This window comes from Clinocottus analis, unplaced genomic scaffold (genome assembly GCF_023055335.1).
Source record: "Clinocottus analis isolate CAN_PGR_092001 unplaced genomic scaffold, fCliAna1.0.p SCAF_23, whole genome shotgun sequence".
NCBI classification, from domain to species: Eukaryota; Metazoa; Chordata; class Actinopteri; order Perciformes; family Cottidae; genus Clinocottus; species Clinocottus analis.
In genome coordinates, this window is record NW_027175965.1 from 7,002,501 (window position 1) to 7,023,136 (window position 20,636).

General features: G+C 40.6%; 1 protein-coding gene across 3 annotated transcripts in view; it reads right to left on the reverse strand.

Annotated features, from left to right (window-relative positions):
* Positions 1–20,636, reverse strand: part of pde4ba (phosphodiesterase 4B, cAMP-specific a) — a 132,898-nt gene that overhangs the window by 41,320 nt on the left and 70,942 nt on the right. For 2 of the 3 annotated variants that reach the window (XM_068589577.1, XM_068589578.1), the window contains 3 exons: positions 3,497–3,691; positions 2,292–2,328; positions 1,976–2,046 (listed from right to left, as the gene is read on the reverse strand). In XM_068589577.1, the coding sequence (XP_068445678.1) occupies positions 1,976–2,046; positions 2,292–2,328; positions 3,497–3,691 (303 nt within the window). Of the gene's footprint in view, positions 1–1,975; positions 2,047–2,291; positions 2,329–3,496; positions 3,692–16,107; positions 16,452–20,636 lie in introns of those variants that run through there. The other variant, XM_068589579.1, reaches the window with a different exon arrangement.

Consider the following 20,636-nt stretch of genomic DNA (forward strand, 5'->3'; position numbering starts at 1 on the left):
AAGACGCTCTACTAAAATCTATGTAGTAGAAGTAGTATGAAGATCATCATCTGACTCATTATCATTATTATTGTATTTTCATATTACTTGCTGACTTAATGTTAGGATACAGCAAGCAAGCTGTAGAAAGCTTTGAAAGTAAGAGCCACAAAATGTGACAATAAAGTTAACCTCATGCAAAAATACCAAGTTTTAATTCAATTATTTTCTGCTAACAGAGGAGTCGCCCCCTGCTGGCTATTATAAAAAATGTTTTCAGGCACTTCGGCGTTGGTTTCCCTTTTCAGACCCGGAGGTTGCCGCCTGTCTCGAAAGAGACGGACACGACAGACAACATGCGGCGACCCCCACCCAAATCATGAATGAGGTCACTCTGAACTCAAGTTCAACAGTTAGATCAGATTATAATTCTGGGTCATCAGATGTGATGTGTCGATGGTATTTGTTATTGTGACGGAGCTTTGTGTTAGTTTAGGCAGGCACATTTGTTGTGTCATAGTCCATTATTTCAGTCATGCTGATTATGTCCTCGTCCCAGCAGCAACATCCTGTCCAGGACCTGGAAGTCTGGAAGTCTGGGAGTCTGGGAGTCTGGGAGTCTGGGAGTCTGCAGACTGACAATCATACATTTCCTTTCTGTTGGGACTCACTGATTATCTGCCTGATCTTCTGTGTGGAATCAAGTCTGTGTGTGTGTGTGTGTGTGTGTGTGTGTGTGTGTGTGTGTGTGTGCATTAACATGATGCTGCTGCCTGTACACCTATGAGCATGTTTTAGTCTCCACTCTTGTCTATGTGTGGGCGTCAGAGCCGAATGTAGGTCAGACAGGAATGCAGCTCTGTGAGTGTCGATAAATCCTGTGAAAGAGGATCCTTAGTATCTTTAGAAACACACACACACACACACACACACACACACACACACACACACACACACACACACACACACACACACACACACGAGCCTGAAGAATATTGGGATAGGTGCCCTACATACACATTTCCAGGGCATCTGCAGTCTCACCTCCATCAGGATGTGATGGATTTTCTACTTCTCTGTTTTGTAAACTTGTGAACCGAGTGAAATAACTGACGCACAAAGCAACACACATTGATAACGTGCATTACTGGTTGAGGCCTTAGGTTTAGACTCTTATACGTTTTGGAGTCTCTATTATGTATACCTATGATTCCTTTAAACTCACATAAACCTTAAAGTGCACTGGTTTGAGAGTTTTTAAGAGCAAACCATGTTCCTGTTCGAGTGTTCGGTTTCCTGTGAGACATGTTTGGATGAATCGTTCATGTGATACACAAATATGATGCAGTGCAGCATAAATGTTGTGCAAATAACAAATCATTTCAATGCACAATGAGGAATTTAATCTCTGGGAGTAGTTAAAAGTTAAAGAATCCCACTCTCTTATTTCAACATTATTGTAATATTAGGTTTATATTAGGTGTGTGTGTGTGTGTGTGTGTGTGTGTGTGTGTGTGTGTGTGTGTGTGTGTGTGTGTGTGTGTGTGTGTGTGTGTGTGTACTGTGTTTGTTTACTAGACTGCTTTAGCTTCTTCACTGTGAGTGCTGGGAACAGCTGTGGTGTCTGTGGTCATACAGCAGTCTGTTTGCAGCTCAACACCGCTCCCTGCTGGTGACGCAGTGGAGCTGCAGGCTGCGCATGCTCAACGAGTGACTCTCACTGGTCTCATTTTCATTTTGTATTCTGCCACAGGGGAATCTAATACACGTATCCCAAGATTGTCCGACTTGATTTACAACACTCTTTAGAGGTTCCCAGTACATAATACAATAAAAAGCGAATATTTTATCCTCAAGTGGCTGCTCTGAATTTTATAGCCAGACATTGGGAATTTGATTTCCCAATGTTGTCGGAGTCAAACCAGGTCACTGAAGTAAGTATTTGAGAAGGAAAAACATAGCGTTTGAATGTTTGTTTCAAGTCATTAGCACGTACTTGCTGGAGGCACACTGGACATTGGTCAGAGCAGTGAAGTTATTCCTCACACTACGAAGGCTTGCCAGAACCTAGAAAAGCAGAGGAAGAGGTTATTATTCATCTTTTATCACAACATTGTTTGTTTTGTGTCTGCTTGCTGCAATACATACATCTTTATATTTGTAAATCATTGGAAAATGAAACATTATATGCTCATTTGAACTGTTATATTTGCCGAATCAGCGTCGGCAACTGTGCTTTAACAGCTTCATTCATTAACAGCTTAATAGGGATTATATTATTATTTTGGGGTTCCAGAGAGTAGGATGTTTACCTGAGCAAAAGGCGTTACAATCAGGTCATCACCGTGTCTGAAAACACACAGAAAAGAGAGAAGCGGTCAGGAGCATCCGACAATAACAGTATGCACAACCTATCAGGTTATCCAGGTACATCAAGCTTCATACGCCAACGTGGTCATGCTTGTTAAAAGGAAAGATGTTCAGTAAGAACAATACGCAAAGATTACCATGACCCAGCCAGCCTCATTACTATGAACTGAAAGAGTCCAGAGAGAGAGAAAGAGAGAGGAGTGTGGGAGTCAAACCAGGAGTTTACTGTTCTGATGGGATGCAACTTGTGTAAGGCGTTCTCAGAGTGACCCATCTTCATAACCTAACGCAGGCCAAAATACTGAATTACGCAATTCAAATAATTGTCATGTTACGTAATATGTTGGGTCCTGCCGTTGTCTCCTTAAAGCCACCACCACCATGGATCCTTCCACGGCGGGGCAGAAGCAGAGCCTCGACTTAAAAGTCCAGAGTGGAGCGATTCAGAGGGTCTACTAGTGGATATGGAATATAATATTCATAACTATGTTTTCATGCAAGAAGCGTTGTGTTTTTGTTATCTTAGAGTCCTTCATAGTCTTGCACCAACATGTTTCTACGGTAGCCCATGATGGACAAACCAAAACTTTTGTATCTTAGCTGTATTATTGATTTACATTTAGATAAGGCCGATGATAAAACAGTATTATTCAGCAATCTCTTGGATTTTAACTTCATCGTCCAGTAAGAGAAAATGCTCTCGCAGCCAAATGAAAGCCAGAACACACAGACAACGTTGAACAACCTCTCAATGAGGAAGCTCTGCTCCTCACTGGTACCGTTGCTTGGCCCGTACGCAGATGAGGTCAGAGCTCTTTGTCGTAAAGGTGCAAATATGAAATTGTGTACGAGAACGTATCAGGTATCTATTGAGGAAACTAGACTGAAGTTGAAGCAATGCAATTATTATCAATAAAGAAGTTTACTAATGTGTTGTTGATGGTGTTCTATTAAAACTAACATTATGGAACGGACGACACAGTATTTCATCCCAATGTATCATTTGCTTGTTTGATTAACGTGCATTTAAATAAGATAAACAGTACGTACAAGTAGGAATATAAGAATGAACTTCTTCCTTAAACCATCTTTCTTTAACTCGGGCATGGACTGTGCTTTGTGTGCACGGTGCGTGTTGTATATTTACAGTTCGGAGGCGATGGAGGAGTTTCGTGACATGGATTTGGGCGACAGATCATAGTCGCTGTCCGAGCGGTAGAGGAAGGACTCTCTGCGCTGGTTATGACCGGGGAAGTTGGTGTGGAGGACCAGCCCAGAGCCGGGGGAGGCCTGAGGGTCCAGAGGGCTGCAGCTGGAGGACGGACCATTCTCCACATCGAAACTGAAAACAGGAAGAAAAAAACAACACAGTTTTAATATTTATTAGTTATTCGTCATCGCAGATAGTTTATTTATAAGCAGACAGAGATTTGATGTCCGGATTGGAGACGACTGGAGCTTGATTTGAGAATTCAAAGCAGCCCGGAGGATGTTTTCACGTTGCATTAGACTCAAGTATAACTTTGCTATAAAACACTCTGCCCTTCAACAAATGTTAAAAACAATCATTTTATTTCGTTATCGAGCGCTCCGTGGATCTTACTTTGCTTTTAAACGAGCGAGCATGAGACAAGAGTAATTTGTCCACGTACACAAAACCGACTTTCCATCAAGAGATAAGCTGCGGCCGCTCACTCTCACATGGTCATGTGCGGTGGAAACACACATTCATGGACGGACTTGACATGACCGGGATAGAGAGGGCGCAGTGACATGCTGGAGTGAAGCCTGTTCATCCGCTGATGGACATTAGTTTTGAGTTATGCTCCGACGTTCATGAGGAGGAGAACGTGGGGGAATGGGTGAGGGGGAGAGGAAGAGGAGGATCTCATTAAGACATCATCAAAGAAGAGAAGAGGAGGAGACATCCCTTGAAGGGCATTTTTTAACTGTGGGATGTGTTGTGTGTGTGTGTGTGTGTGACATTTTCCGCAGTAGTTTGAGTTTTTGCAGGTCGCACTATTTAATGACTTTGTTCTGCCTCGATGGCCACTACTTCCTCTTCTGTGTTGTAAACACACACCAGCAGAGACGCTGCTGGTTACACTACAAACTTAAAGTCCCCCCTCCACCCAAAAATGTTTTGCTTATTGTTGCTTCATTTGGATGTTTGACCTTCTTCGAGTAGACTTTTAAAAAACAGTTTGAAGGAGGAGGTTTCTCTGTGCTCACTTTGAGTTTAAACAATGACGTTTGGGACAAAACTAGTTGGAAAGCTACTCGTGGTCCTATTTACAAAATGTGAAACGTCCAGCATTTATACTCTAAAACTGGACTTTCACAATATTTCTGGATTTATTAATTCTGGATTTTTGGATCTATTCAACGCATAGTATGTTTAAATTAAACATGTCTGGAGGGGAAGATAAATATACAATAATTACTGTAAACTCTGACTTATTTTCCAATAAAATATCCAGTTTGTGGAAAATTATATCGTGTATTTTTCTAGTATAACTGCTCCAACCCCACTCCTCTTCTGTTTATTATCATGAATTCAGGGATGGGGAAGGCATTAGTTCATCTTTGCAAGAAGACCTAGCAGGCATTATGACGACGTAAACACTCGCTAAACCCTCTTATATTATTCTGTGATAAAGATGATTGAAACAGGCTTTTATTTTGATGAAAATGTTCTGACTTCCTGTGCTGTGCATGTTACACTTCACTGCAGATGGAGGCTGTGTCTTAATACAGGCCCCTGTGGCAACTCATTATGACTATAAACAGAATGACTCCACATTATGCTTTCTTTAAAACTGTTGGTCGGGTATATCGGACTGGTCGGGTGGGATTTCAGATTTTTTTTACCCCAGGGAGAGTTGGAAAGTGAGTGAAAGGATGAAGGGATCTCTGTTCCAGAAACGATGGGAATCTGGTCCAAATCAAAACAGAGACATGTCTCACATCAGAGATAAACGCTCAATCTGTAAAACAAGTCGCAGACAGTTCAAAACGCTTTCCAGAAGGTTGAAATGACAGGAAATAAACGAGACAGACAACAAATAAACAAGGAAAAGGTTCAAAGTGCACAAACCACAACGTCTAAACTTATTAAACCGAGAGAAAACAAGTCACAGTAGTTTTTTACGCTGCTTTTAGAAAACAGTCTATTACACTTTGTGTGAGGCGGATTCAAAGTGAAGGAGCGACAACAGCAGAAAAACACCGTCCTTCAACAAGCCAGAGGTCATTGTTCTGAAAAGCAGAGGCTCCTTCCAGGAGCGAGACGGCTAAATGACCCCTGACCTTGAGACCTCGAGTGAAGAAAATGAACTGATCAGATTAAATGGGGATTATCATTTTCTGAGTTTCGAAAAATCTCTTGAGAAGCCACAACATTTAGTTAAAAGACGAGACGCAAACGGTGGATTAAAACCTCGAGGGACGAGTTACTACAATGCTTTAATACGGTGATTGGGGTCGCTAACTTTTGGATGTCGTCAGTAAACCACATGAGCAAATTATGAATGAAATGCTGTATTTATTGTAATCGCTTCTCCAAACAATGGAAAGGTTGATGTGCGCATATTAACAATCCGTTTTTACAAAGATAAATGGACATTTTGATACATTTAGCAATCCTAAAATGTGTGTAATCCGTGAACAAAGTAATGTGTGTGTTCAAATATTTGAAGTCCCCCAGGGTAAAAAAGTTATATAATGCAAGTACTAGCATCATTCTATAGCTGTCTCTCCCTGAAGGACTTCAAACCAAACCTTCATTTAAGATACACGAGGGGGTTGTTACACAATGTCTGTACTGCAAGGCCGCTATGGCATGACACAGCAGCTCTACATTTAGTTGCATTCCTCCTTTTTCCTTGAAAAATGATGACGTGGTGCTACAATTAGTTTGTTATGAAGAATTTCCTCTTAAATCTTCTGTTTCTTCCCATATCACGATGATGCACTGAGACTAAAACGACACTGAAACGAGGAAACACTAAGGATCAAAGCTAAATGAGCAGTGTGTCTGTGTGTGTGTGTGTGTGTGTGTGTGTGTGTGTGTGTGTGTGTGTGTCTGTGTGTGTGTGTGTGTGTGTGTGTGTGTGTGTGTGTGTTATATATGCATCCGCATGCATGCCTGCACTGTCCACCATGTATTGGATGCTTGGCTGCTCTGCCCTCAGGTCAGTTCGCTGGCTTTGTGTGTTGTGATCACGTGTGCAGGAGACTAATTCTGGAGTCAGCAGGCAAGACGAGTCATCCACAACACACACATCTCACGACTGACTGACTGTGTCCAAAATAAAAGTGAAAAATCGTTAAATTCACTGCTAAAAGATATAATTTTCCAAGTCAAAACCCAACTTAAGCAAAAGAACAGACGTAATATCAGCAAATGTAAAAAGTAAAAGTGTTCATAAATGCAGTAAAATGGCCTTTGTAACTGATATATTATCATTGATGGATTTTTGTTACTTGTTGAAACTACGAGGTGGATCTATTCACCACGTATGGATCCATCGTCTGCTTTATAGTTTTCTCAAACAGTTTACAAATAACTACACACGAGTATCGACATGCGACAAAGCTTAAAACCCCGTGTGTGTTGTTTGCTAAACACAGCCATAGAAATACCGACACTGAATCATCAATCAACTGCACCCATAACGCACCTGGGCAAACACCTGAAACCAATTACATCACTGAGCAATCACAACTATTAATAGGATTCAGGTGTGCTCTTTGCTGGAAGTACAGTTGAGCGATTACGTTCAGACGTCTTGTTTCATATAAACCAAAGTACTGAAATGTTGCAAAGTAGAAGTGGAAGAAAACAGAAAGTACCTCAAAGTTGTACTTGAATGCAGTACTGAATACACTGAGTAACCTTCCAACACTGCACATGTTGTTATATAGCTGCTGTGTCAGGCAGCCTGGAGCGTTGTCACATCCTAATGTCTTTATGTGTGTCATGTGAGATGGAAACAGGCAGGTAACAGCCAGGTGTTATGATGAAACTTCATGTTTGTGCTGTTACAAGAAGCCAGACAGGATTTATAAAGGTGTAAACAGAAAGTATAACTGAAGAAAAGTATACTTTTTCAATTAACTGTGTAATCATTTGGTGTATAAAATATGAAAAAAGGAAAAATGCAAATAAAAAGACAAAACTAAGGTTATTACACAACTCTGAGAGGTTTAGTGTGACTTACAGTCTGTTAACACTGCCGGCAGAGCAGAGGGGGGATGGGAGGATTGACGCTACGCTGCCGCGATGAAGCCAATTAATCCTCATATAAAAACTTTTTGAGGTTATATACTGCAACTTCAAACCAGAAGTCTACAATAACAGCTCCATCGCTTGACATTCAGACAAAGCAGCTGCCTTAAATTGACATTTTGAACATCGACGTGCTCACGACTCCCTCGTGTCCGTCTAGCCGGCTGAGCTCTGCGGGCTCGTTCCCGAGGTAGCACTGACTGCACCCCACTGACCATCTAACTCCCATCATTTCCCATGGAAAAATACAGCTGAATGAGTTCAAAAGGTGATCTTGGAAAGCCGTTCTTGGTCTTTGGAAACTATTTGTGAACAAAATAATCTGAAATGAACTAGCTTTTCTGAACAGCATCTCTTCTTACAATCTTATTTGCTGATTGAAGACTCATCAGTAGACCTCTGAGCTTCCATTGTTTCATTAAACAAACAAAACAAAAACAGGTGTGTAATGACTGTGTGAAAATCTAAACATGCATCTTATGGCTGTGCTTTTACTTTATGTCAACCTAACAGGACAAAGGAGAGATATCCAATAATTCTGCCTAAAATGCAACACAAAGACAGCCAAAGACAAAGACACTTGTCCATGGGGAAGCCCTGCTGCTTTAGTGGATTAGTGCAAATGTCCGTCTCACTCACACAACCAACCCGTGCTTTCTCTTTGAAGTGCATGTCCAGCACAACATGCGGCATCAGCGCTCGCATCTCACATATGTACTCCATGTCTAAACGCACACAAATGCAATATGCATGTTCTTGCTCAGTCAATTAGAAGCATGGCGTCTGTTCAAAGAGAACAAGGACCGCCGAGAGATCAAGAGAAACCGGAGGCCAAATGCTGTATTTCTATCACGGGCTTCCTAGGTAGAGGGGGAATAATCATGCATGAAAAGGATCAAAGCGCCACCGGGTTTCATGACGCACGTTTGTGTTGATATGTTTTACAGGATGTCGTCAGTATACCTTCCAAAGACCTACGTGGGTCACTTATTCCTTGGGGATGTACATTTTATTCCAAGTAATCGTGATCATTAAGGCACGGGCTGATTCAGTTGAGAAGTCAGGATGCCCTTCCTCCGGTCCTAAAATGATTTGCTAGGATGACACGACATTCCTTTGCTATGATCCAGCTGACGAACAGACTGAGTGAGCGATGGACACAGAGGCCGAGAGACAAACACACATATGTGGAGAAGTTCTCTCCTTCTTGATGTGTTTATTTTAGTGTATCCCCTTTAGCTTCTGCAGCAGCTATTAGATCAATCCTTACACAATTCACCAAGACTAAGACAATAGCAGAAAGGAAGATGTGTGTACTTACTAATAGTCTGCTTGAAGTACATATATAATTGATTCCTTGCAAGAGAAGCTGTGTACACAACTGTATCTGTTTCTCACCACATCTGGATCTTAATTCAGGACCAGGGGCCAATTCTAAAAGTCTCTATTTAACCCAGAATTTAACTGGATTATATGTCGGCGATGTACGGGGAAGCTAAATTATTAAGTGCTTTAAAGACTATACTTAGACGTTTGATTTTGGTTCTGCATTGCACTGAAAACTGACCAAAAAAGTTCAGAAAACTTGTACTTAAAGTTAACTCGAGAGCTGAAATTGGTACATTATTGCTACATTAATTAAATTGATATTAAATTACATCAAAGACGTAAAGTGTATCGTAAAGCAAACGTTGGGGGGAACGTTCTCTGACACAAACTAACGTTTGCTCTGCATATAAAAATACTTTTTCTCATTTAGAATGTGGATTAATGGGACCGGGCTGCAGCTACTGTGAGCAGACAAGAGCAACATAAAGCAGAGACTCAACTGAAAACATCCAGTGACAGATAGGAAAGTTAGCAAAGGGAAGTTGGACAAATAAATAATGATACATAACACACATTCGCTTTCTGGGAAATGACTCCACTTCCCAGCTCTAAGACAAAGGAAGGGTTTGAGGTCACAGGCCAGGAGGCCACCTTCAGTCTCATTTACTGGTAGAGCTCTTTATCCTGTGTGTTGATTCATGTGTCTGAAGGTGTAGAGGTGCTGATGATGCTGGAGAACTATCTCACGCCCTGTTTGACTCAGTATTGTGGAGATGACCTCTGGGGCATGGAGCAATTTCTGATTAAATGGGATGTTTTGTCGGACCTATGTTGAAAATTAAAAATATTCAGATTACTATGGGGCTATAACCAAATAGTCCGAAGCTTCGACTTAACTCCAATTATTATTATATAACGTACAGAATTTGCATGCTTAATCCTCGTCATTATAAGTGTTTCAGTCCAAAAGTGCAAATGTATGGACAATTGTTATATACATGGACATACAATTTAAATTATTCTGCTTAAATACATATTTCTTGCCGTATATATCCTTTAAAAAGATTTTTTTTTATTGTGGTCAAAAAACACAAAAACACCGTAAATTGCGTTTATATAACCGAAATGAGACAAACTCACATTTGTCCCATTTTTTTTTAGGGTAAAGACGTCGTATAGTTTATCGACACACATTTAAAGCTTCATTTGAAGTTTTAAATATAAAAATAAAAATGAAATGACAGCCCTAGTTTGTATTAGGAGAGTCTTTAAGAGCAGTGACAGCTAACCAATGAGCTAAAACCTGAACTAAAGTTCATCCAACGGACATCTTCCACAATGTCAATTGTCTTTCTATTGTTAGTTTATGGATTGTATTATAACATGAAAAATATTACCTTTGCTTCAAAGATGCCAGAGAAAAAAAAGTCTATTAAGAATAATATTATTGGCCTCTAAAGTTACCTCAGATATCTTCACAAAGCTGAAGATAATCATTATGAAACACGACAAAAATAAATAAATAAAAGCATTTTTCGACTGAAATATGAATAAGATCACATCAGAAAAAAACTATGATGAATAAGTACTTCCCAATAATGGTTGCAACGTCACAGATTGCCTCCGTGTGATGCTTTGCGGGTCAAGTTACATCCACGTGTGTTTAAAACCTCATTTTAAAGAGCAGTCTGAAATTTAGAACAGAGGTCCCGTTTCAAACAAATGCAGGCAAATATTTAATGAGACATGAAGATATATTTTATCACAAAGCATGTGATTACTGGTGTTCCTTTCTTTAACTTTAACCGTTGACCTCTAACGCCTCACATGGGCAAAATACAAACAAGGAAACGACAACTTCACGGTGTGTTAAGAAGAAACAGACACTTTTGCTCGTAAAGAAGGAGTCACGGACGGGGGGAGAGAGAGAGACAGAGAGTTGTTTTATACTTTGAATTAATCTCTTCCTTCCTGTGTGTAATAGTGAGGGGAAACCAGTCACCATTTGTCTGTTGGGTTGTGCAAACAGAGGTGCCATGGTAACACCTCCTGCTTGTCCTTAGCAGAGGTTTCAGTACTATTTCTCGAATGGAAGTTTGTTCTGTTATTACATCCTAATGCTCATGTACATGGAGAGAGATGTCCAGGACAAGCAGCGGTCCGAAACAGACCCTTGTCTGACTAAATGGCTCGTAAAAAGACCTGCGAAAAAGCTTTGAAATGCCCCAGAAGGACGACGAGCTGATTGAGCGATCCCATCAGGACGAGCAAAAATAGCTGAAAATGTTATGCTCAAATGGATCGCAGCAACATTTCCCAACAGAATGTGCAGCAGAAGTATCTTAAAATAAGTTAATAACCCGAGCGAGTCTAAACATGCACATGTTGAAGCAGGACTTTTCCGACATATGAGCTTAGATCTCTGGACCAATGGGTACAGCTCTAGCAAGCGAGGACCCGAAAACACCGAAATGTTAAAGGACATTTATCTCAGCATCGTTCCCATATGCAGTGGATACATCGGTGTGTCTACCGTCACCCTCCATGGGAACGTTTAACCACACTAATGAAAACATGAACCGCCAGAATATTATGGCCCTAACCTTTGAATTATGAAAACAAGCATTCCATCAAGTTAAAATCAAGCTGAGAATCTAATTTGTCCTCTGGCCTTTGCTAATCTGCAACCCAAACAAAAGGACAAAAACTCAGAAATCCAAGTAGACGCAGCACATATTAATAGAAATTAGGCCACTAACCTATTTCGGACTTTTGCCAAGTCATTATACGTGCACATGTAGGCACACAGTCATCTAGATGATGCTCTTATTTAGAAATGAATTCAATATAAAGCCGCATTTTACAGTTTCAGGAAACACAAAGCAGAACTGGCCGAAATATGATGATGAAGATGGAACAGGGGCTGATGCACACTTCAAAGAGAGGAACTGAAACTTATACCTGGGAGGAAAACAAAGATAACATGAGTGAACATTGACAGTGTAAGTGGAAAAGTCATAGACATCTAGCAGGACTTTAAAAAACAAAGTCAAACTACTTCGGTCACAGTCTCTAACTTCTCTCTGTCGCGCTCACTGAACTCTGTGTGCTGGAGCTACTCCATCAACTCCATTAAACGCATCACTTTATAGTCAGTAAAGCTGATTATTTTAGGAAGATGGATTTCATTGAGATCCTGAGAGATCCTCATCCTTTGTTCCAGCAGCCATCACGCAGGTGAAGAAATTATAATTATAACGGCACTGATCTGGAGCTCTGAGTACTTTTATCATGTTTGTCTGGTTGTCTTTGTTTGTGGTGATGTGTGTCAAGATGGATGCCTTGTTTTTCTACTGTTTTTACTACTGCAAACCAAGTTTACCCTCGGGTACCAATAAAGTAACCAAACCATTATAAAACCACTATTTAATTGCAGGTTTGAGATACTTCAGGTAACTAAAAAACAAGCCTACTTTACTACCTTGCAGATTTTACCTTAAAAAGGTAGAGACATCTGTCTCTTAGCAATACTGAGACACTTCTGTATTTAACCCTTACCATCTTGCCCTTAATCATCATCTTCACCAGCCCAACAGTCACCATGTTCTGGATCCTTGTCATCCTCCCAGCAATCTACTCTCTTGTTATCATCATCATCATCACAATCATGACTGCAATAATCACCATTATCACCACCAAACCCACAACACAGCCACGGCGGCTGATTTCAACTTTGGCCAGTCGCTCAGAATTTAAAAGCACCCGACCACATAAACCACGACAAGGTCGCACTGAGGTCTCGCCACTTATTTTTGTTTCCACAACAACACTGTAAGTTATGGAAGTCCATTTCCGCCCAAAAATAAATTAAAAAAACTTTTTTTTTTTTGGTTCTAATTTTTAGTTTTTTATTTTCATTTTTTGGTCCTAATTATTATTTTTTTTCAAATTTTTGGTCCTAACTTTTTATTTTATTTTTTGGTCCTCATTTTTTATTTTTTTGGTCCTAATTTTTTTAATTTTTTTTTGGTCCTAATTATTTATTTTTTTGTGGCAGAAATGGGCATCGATAGTAAGTGAAGTGCACTAAACTCTACAACGCGATGCCGAACCACGGCCAGAGGGCAAGCAAGAGAAAAAGCGCTGTCACTCAAAGTCCTGCGCTGGAAAGGAAAATAAACGCGTCACCAAAGTGAAAATACATTTGGTTTAAAACGCTGACAGCGATTCATCATGTAAGGACATGAACGTTGTTTAATTGAACATTCTTGCCGTTTTAAATAGCTAAGGATGATGAGTAAGTTTGAGGTTATTTTGGCAACAGCTGTCACTCAATAAACTCTATTTAAGCAACAGTTTTTGTGTGTGTTTTTGTTTTGACCAATTACAATCATGTAACCGGGAACACAGCTCCTCTCCATCGCCCTACGAGGCTTTTTTTTATTGTATATACTCCTCAGATAGCCGCACGCACAGCTATGAGTGTGTCTACTTTGTTTATTTGCACTCAAACAATGTTTCCTCAAGTCAACATGTCGGGTTTGAAGTGTGAATACAAGTCTTCTTGAGAGAATCGATGATCCGAGGTAACTTTATCCTTGCAAGTATAGTGAAGGCTGAAAAAGACTAAAAGAATCCAGCACCCAGGAAGACCATGTGCAGATAAAAGAGGCTCCGATCTTTGTTATTATGACATCGGAATTCGGGTCACTGACAAAATATTTGGTTAAGCTCATCTTCTGTCAGCTGAATGTGTGTGAAACCCTCCCTGACTCACACACACACACACATATAGGCTAATTCATGCACACCAATATACCACAAAAGGGCAGCTGCATTTGTGCAAATATGTCAAAGGCTTTGTCCAAACAAAAGCACGACAACGCATCTACAACGCACACAGAGGAGCATTATTGGAGTAATTGCCCCTCGGCGCTCACGTGGGCCTTGTGTACCTGTCTAATGATTCCAACACACAGCACAGTACAGTACACCATCTGTGCACTTCTGCTTTCTCAAGTCCAGTCCAGTACTTTCCACAGGAAACACTCATTCAGAGGTGAACCCACCCAACCAGAGGTGGACGTCTCCAGAGCTCCACGTCTGCACACATCCACCACACGGATCCAAACAGTTTGCCACCAGGGCTAATAACCTTAGCGTTAATTTTGTGCATGTTTAGAAACACACGAGTGACTTTAGTGCTGATCACATGACAGCAACTTCTCAAAATGTCCAAGTCAACTTTGTGCTGTTGGATTATTTCAATAAACTGTCAAAGTGTCTGGTTATTTTCCTGCGCTACTCCACTGTGATGATGTCCTCTAAACATGGCAGCAGTTCCAGCCGGCAGCCGGACGTGTCTCCAGCTGAGCCAGAATACCCACAGTCCTCCTGGGGTGAGACCCAACCTAGTTTTTAACACTGGGTTATTTCTTCCTCGACGCAAACGTTATTAAAAACAAAAAAAAGAGTCTGCGCTCCACATCAGCATCCGTTTTGCTGCTTTTTTTTAATTCTCAACTGAGCTTCTCGCAGTTTTATCAAAACATATTTAAAATCCTGAATTGGGAGACTTAAGTTACTTCTTTAAAAATGGCACTTAGCAGTTGTATAACAAAACAGCCCGCTATCGTAGCTGGCCTTTATTACAATGCACCCTGGAAGGGAATACGCTGTGTCACAATGTTTATAGATATCAGTGTCATATTACAACGGATCATATATAGAACTATATTGTCAGACTAAGCAGGGGAGATGAGACAGAGCACTGTGGCGCTTGTATCTCACATGAGGGGCAAAATAAACAGCTGGAAGTTGATTCTCATCCTCGAGCATGTGCATATGTCCTTCATGAGGGCTGGAGTTCATTTCCATTAGGGCCGGTGGTAGATTTAGGCGTCATCCAGCGGCCCCCTCCGCCCTCCCTTTCAAAGACCGCAGTGACGTGAGTCGCAGAGAGCATAACTGTGGTAATTCACCTCGCTCAGAAGTTATAATCCTCATTATTATTATTATAATACAACTTCAGGAGCAACAGAAGCCAGACGGCGGCTAGTGTCACCATGTTTTTGACTCATTCTAAGCGAACTGAAGCACAAGGATTCAGGTGATTACACATGAATGAAAACATAATGATAATTACTATATTACATTATTGCGAGTAGATCCCTCGAAATCCTACACGTGGAGCTATAAATTGTGGCACTAACTTCAGTATTATTGATGCAGGAAGAATAAACACAAACACATTTTTGATAACAATGCATTTTTGCTCGGCTTTCAAGGAGAATAAGTGTTTGTCATGTATGATATTTCATGCTTATTTTAAAAGGAGTATTGTTCATGTATTAAAGTTAACTCACAGAGTATCATCGATGTGTTTCTTCTCCTGCTTTCCGAATTATTTGAAGTGGGTTAAATCATGTGAACCTTTAAATAAAACAAAACATACACTGATGTGGTCGAACAATAAATACTGCTTGTCAACAAAGTCATAATCAGCCCCTTTAATGTTATAAAGAAAAATATATGCATAATATATATAATTTGGTTTCATCTGTTTGTGTCTTACTGACCAGACTACCTTCACACTGCGACTAAAGATAAAATAATGATAATAAACAAATTCATCTGACGATTTCCCGACTCTTTTGCACGGATAACTGCTTGACTCTCGATGCATCGTGTGGAAAACATCAAACTGTTGACCCGCGAAAACAATAAATTCTACTTGAGTTGGATCTTCTCACCCAAACATGCGATACAACGCGCATACAAACACACTCCATCTGGGGATTACTGTAATGATGAGAAACACATGAGAGGAGTGATGTATGGGAAATAGGAAGTAAGACTACACGCACACTGAAAGGGGAGTTCAGGGACTGAGAAAAAACTACAGGAATTAACCAACTTAGAGAGGAGGAGGTCTTTTTTTCACATGTGAGTCAGAGGTTAAAAAAATGACAACCTCAAAACTGACATCTGATAAAACACTGAAAGGACAGAATCAAGTGTGAGAGAGCACAGTGTGTGTGTGTGTGTGTGTGTGTGTGTGTGTGTGTGCGTGTGTGTGTGTGTGTGTGTGTGTGTGTGTGTGTGTGTGTGTGTTGAGTGGGTCATCTGTGAGTCCTAACCTGGGAGCCCCACCATGGTTGGCGGCGTGGAGTTTCCTGATGACTTCCTCACTGAAGTCAAAATGAACCCTTGCTCTGGCACAGGGTGAACGCCGGTACATCGCACACACACACACACACACTCATGCACACACTATGCCGCACGTACCATCACACACACACACACACACACACACGCAACCACAAACACATAAACTAGATCGACTAGAAAACACCCAGAGTGTTAGCTGTACACATTTTCACACACTGACCCATATTAACGTCACACACACACACACTACAAGTCAGCAGCATTAGTGACAACCACACAGTCGCATGCATACACACACCTCTCATACACAAAGGTCACTGAGATCACAGACTGTTTCAAACTGCTTCAAATTAAAAGCATTACAATTATCTACCGGTTCCTACATAACAAGCATCCTCACACACACATTTACCTCACACAGCAAGACACACCACACATACTGTTAAAAAAAAAAAGCTACTCAGCAGGTTATTCATCAGCTTTGCCCTCCTCGGCACAAATATAAGCAGCAGACAGGTATCCAGACAGCTTCTTCACACACTCGAGCTCAGGTCACACACAGCAGCAACAGAAGCGGCGGTCCATACGTCACACCAGAGCTGTTCAAGCCCCTGCTCACACTCTCCACTCTCTCCGCTTTCTCAGACTCCTCTCTTCGTCACAGGCTATACTTCCTCCCCGTGGTGTGTGTGTAGTATGTATGTGTGTGTGTGTGTGTGTGTGTGTGTGTGTGTGTGTGTGTGTGTATGTGTGTGTATGGAGATCTGTTCCCTTCAGCACGGCCCAGCAGAGCGAGGAGGAACAGCCAAATCCTGGAGTGGAGTAGCTGGAGTGGAGTTATAATTCATCCAACACTCACAGCCTGGACAGCTTTAGTTTACACGGGATGTATGGAAAACACACACACACACACACACACACACACACACACACACACACACACACACACACACACACACACACACACACACACACAGCTACATAACATATAACCCAACTATACTGTATAGGTAAAACTTCTGTACTATTGTACAAACTATGATGATTTAACAGTTTATTTCTTATGAAATGGCTCAACAAGAAGAACCAATATTTAGCTTTAGTTTAATGTCTCTTAAGCTCATGCAGGCTGCAAAGAGTTGTATGCATGACACATTGCAAAAGTGACATCTGGCACCTTCGCAGGGGGCCACAGCGCCTGATGACATCATACAATACAAGAGTACTGACAACTAGAGCCCAATACATCACCATTATGATGACAGATATTTGTGATCAATAGATGCACATTCAGAAAAATAAAAGTGATGCAGAAATATAAGAAATAGGAGAAAAAAAACATTAGGATACACAGAATTTGAAGCTGTATGATGTCTTTATATGTGTGGCAAATCTGGTTGAAATACTAACTGTGTTGTTCAGCATTTGACTGCACAAACTTTTCTTTTTTGGGGGGGAAATACAATAAAGCCATTTCTAGTGGTTTGAATCCCAAATGATGTAAACAACAAAAAGCCCTGTTTATAGGATGAAAACCTGGTGCATATATTATCTAACAGCCATAAAACAACACAAACTTAAAGATTTAATCAGCAGTTCAACATGTCTTTGGGTATTTGTCCTCAAAATATATCAATATTGTAATTATTGATCTTGTGCTATTTTCCTATCATCATTGTTTACGCCCACCATCTAATGGGTCCGGGTTATTTTCCCAGGACTGGACAATATTTCCTTTGATGCCTGAACTGAGAAGAAGAGTAACAATCTGTCTATGAAATGTTTGGACATGGTGACATAAGTAACTTTCTGCTATTTCCCACCAATTTTCTTAAACAGTCATAATTGCCTTCCTGACTGACAACTGATGGCACTCCCAGAATGCCTGTCATTTATTTGGAAATCATTCAGATCATGCACTTAACCACTTTAATGGGAGGAGTCGGGGTCACAGAGGCTAAAAATGAAAAACTACTACGTTCCCACACTGCAGCTCGAGTCACCGCGCCACAATAAACACAGCGATTAGAAATGGGAGAGGCAGTAGATGTGTAGCCACAGGGTTATGTGTATCCTGTGCAACAAGGACAATGGCATTCCACCTTAATGGGAACCAACGAAGAAGATGCATCCATTGTTATAGCTACATGTTTGTTTTTTTTAAATTTACGGCTTCTCTTTTGCACTCTGGTCAGATGCTAAACGGCATTTCCTTGTCTCAGTACAATGACAATAAAGTTGAATTTGAATATAGAACCAAGGAATAAAATGTTATTTGGAGACAAAACTCTCTCTATTAGATCTAATTGTTGATTCTACAATTTGGCATCACAGTCAAGTGATGCTACCAAGTCCTCTGCTGCATGACTTCATCTATAAATAGAATAGATAGACCAAGCCACTATAACCAATATAAGTGCTGAGGTACATTATATACAATATACAATATAAGTGCTGATGTACATCACATTGACTTTTGTTTTACAATTACAGGTTGAATTTAGGTTGCATTGTTGTCCATAGTTGAAGTTCAGTTGAGTAAATAGTGAACCACAATACTAAACAGGAAGGAAAGAAATGATGATGTTTATAAAGTCTAATTGATTGAAATAAATCAGATGAAACATAAATACAACATTCATGACATGACAGATACTACCACATGCATTACCTGTTCTAATTATACTGCTTAAGGAAGTATGTGTTGATGAAACTAAAGCACATGACACCCACTGAAACTATTCAGTCTTGGGCAGGGCAGCTGTAATTACTGTCGTCTAACAGCACCTGAAAGAGATCATTCTGTATCCTGTTCAGTCCACTTATGCTCTGAAACAACTCTCATTTTACTCCTTCTTTTGAGTAAAATGAGGCAGGACCCATCTACGAACATCAGAGGGCAGACTATTCATTCCACCACAGAAAAAGAAAACTAGTTTTTCCGGCCTGCTTCCACAAGATGGCAGTGTGTAACTGTGTCATATGACCTCTAGTCATAGCACGATTCTCACATATATAGGATGCGGCTGCTGTGAAGCGAAAGCCGAGGAGCAACGCGGGGTTCAGTGTCACGCTCCAGGACCCTTTGACATATGGACGGGAGGAGCCGGGGATCAAACTTCCATCCATTTGATTTAGGGATGACGCTTTATAGCGTTACATCTCCTGTGCCACGACACAACAACATCCATTGTTTCATATTGGATGAAAAGATAAAGGTTGTAAGGCAGCCACAAAGTTACTTTGACCAGCCTGTTACCCCGACGTCCTGTATACCTATTAGTCATTTACGGAGACAGCTGATCTGAATTTATGTTTAGACCCTGAAGTTTGAGATGCAAATACCTAATTGTATTCATTTGGAACCATGTGAGCATTTTTTAAAATAATTTATCTCATTGTAAAACATTATTTTACTTATTTTTTATAAATCATGCATGCCTGTAATTTGAGTGCAAACACGAACACAAATAAGGTTATAAATGTGCAACAGCACTTAACATTGTTTTAATCCGCAGCTTTAACGGGGTGGAGAGAGAGAACCGTAATTAAACATTGATGAGACATCCACTTGATGGCTTAAGAACAGGCTGTCACCGCGTCGCTGGCAGAGCGCTGCTCTGGCTCGTCCTTGTGATTTAAATCGATATCACACTGCGGATGAGACGACGCAACAAAAAAAAAAAAAGACAAACTTTAGCGCATTGTCTTTTGTCTCGGTCGACCAGACAGAAAGACGGCAAATGGAATCTCAGATATATTTGACAGAACCCGACAAGCACAACATCACCTTTGACATGAAAGCTGTCTCTGTCGTACAAACACACACACAATCACATTAAATCAAGATCAAACAGCATGATCCCTGAAAGCTATCTAAATATAAATTCTAAAAATTGAAGAAGCGAGTAAGAGGGTCAGACTGAGAGAAAGACAAGTTCAAAGATAGAGTCTGACAGTGAAAAAGATATGATGGGATTTTAAGGAATGGGAAACCAAAAATATATAAATATTCACTGATTCAGAATCAGATTCAGAAAGAAGTAAGCCACACAAAAAAAAGAAAGAACAGTGATTTGCAAGTGTAGTGCGGTAAAGCTTCTCGCTATGATGACATGTAGAAATATGAGCCAGCTTGATCTTCAGTGTGACTAATTATTCCCTTGATCTGTTTCATCTGCATCGCTGCAGATGCTGCTGACCTTGTGATGCGACGCGAGTATCGGTCAGAGGTCACACAATAAATACCGCTCATGAGTTAGTGTGGACATAGTCTCGTAGTTGAAGGACAATGGATTAAAACACATAAATGTTTTCCTTTTGGGTTACGCGGGGACACTAAAACAGCAATTGACACGGCAGATTAGCACAGCTTCCTTCTTGCAAGTGTGGCAGGGCATCCCTCAATTAAAACATGTGTTTGTGTCAGCGTCCACAATAAGGAGAGTCCTCCACAGATGAGAGCGTGGCTTCATGTGGAGTGACACTTTGCAGTCCA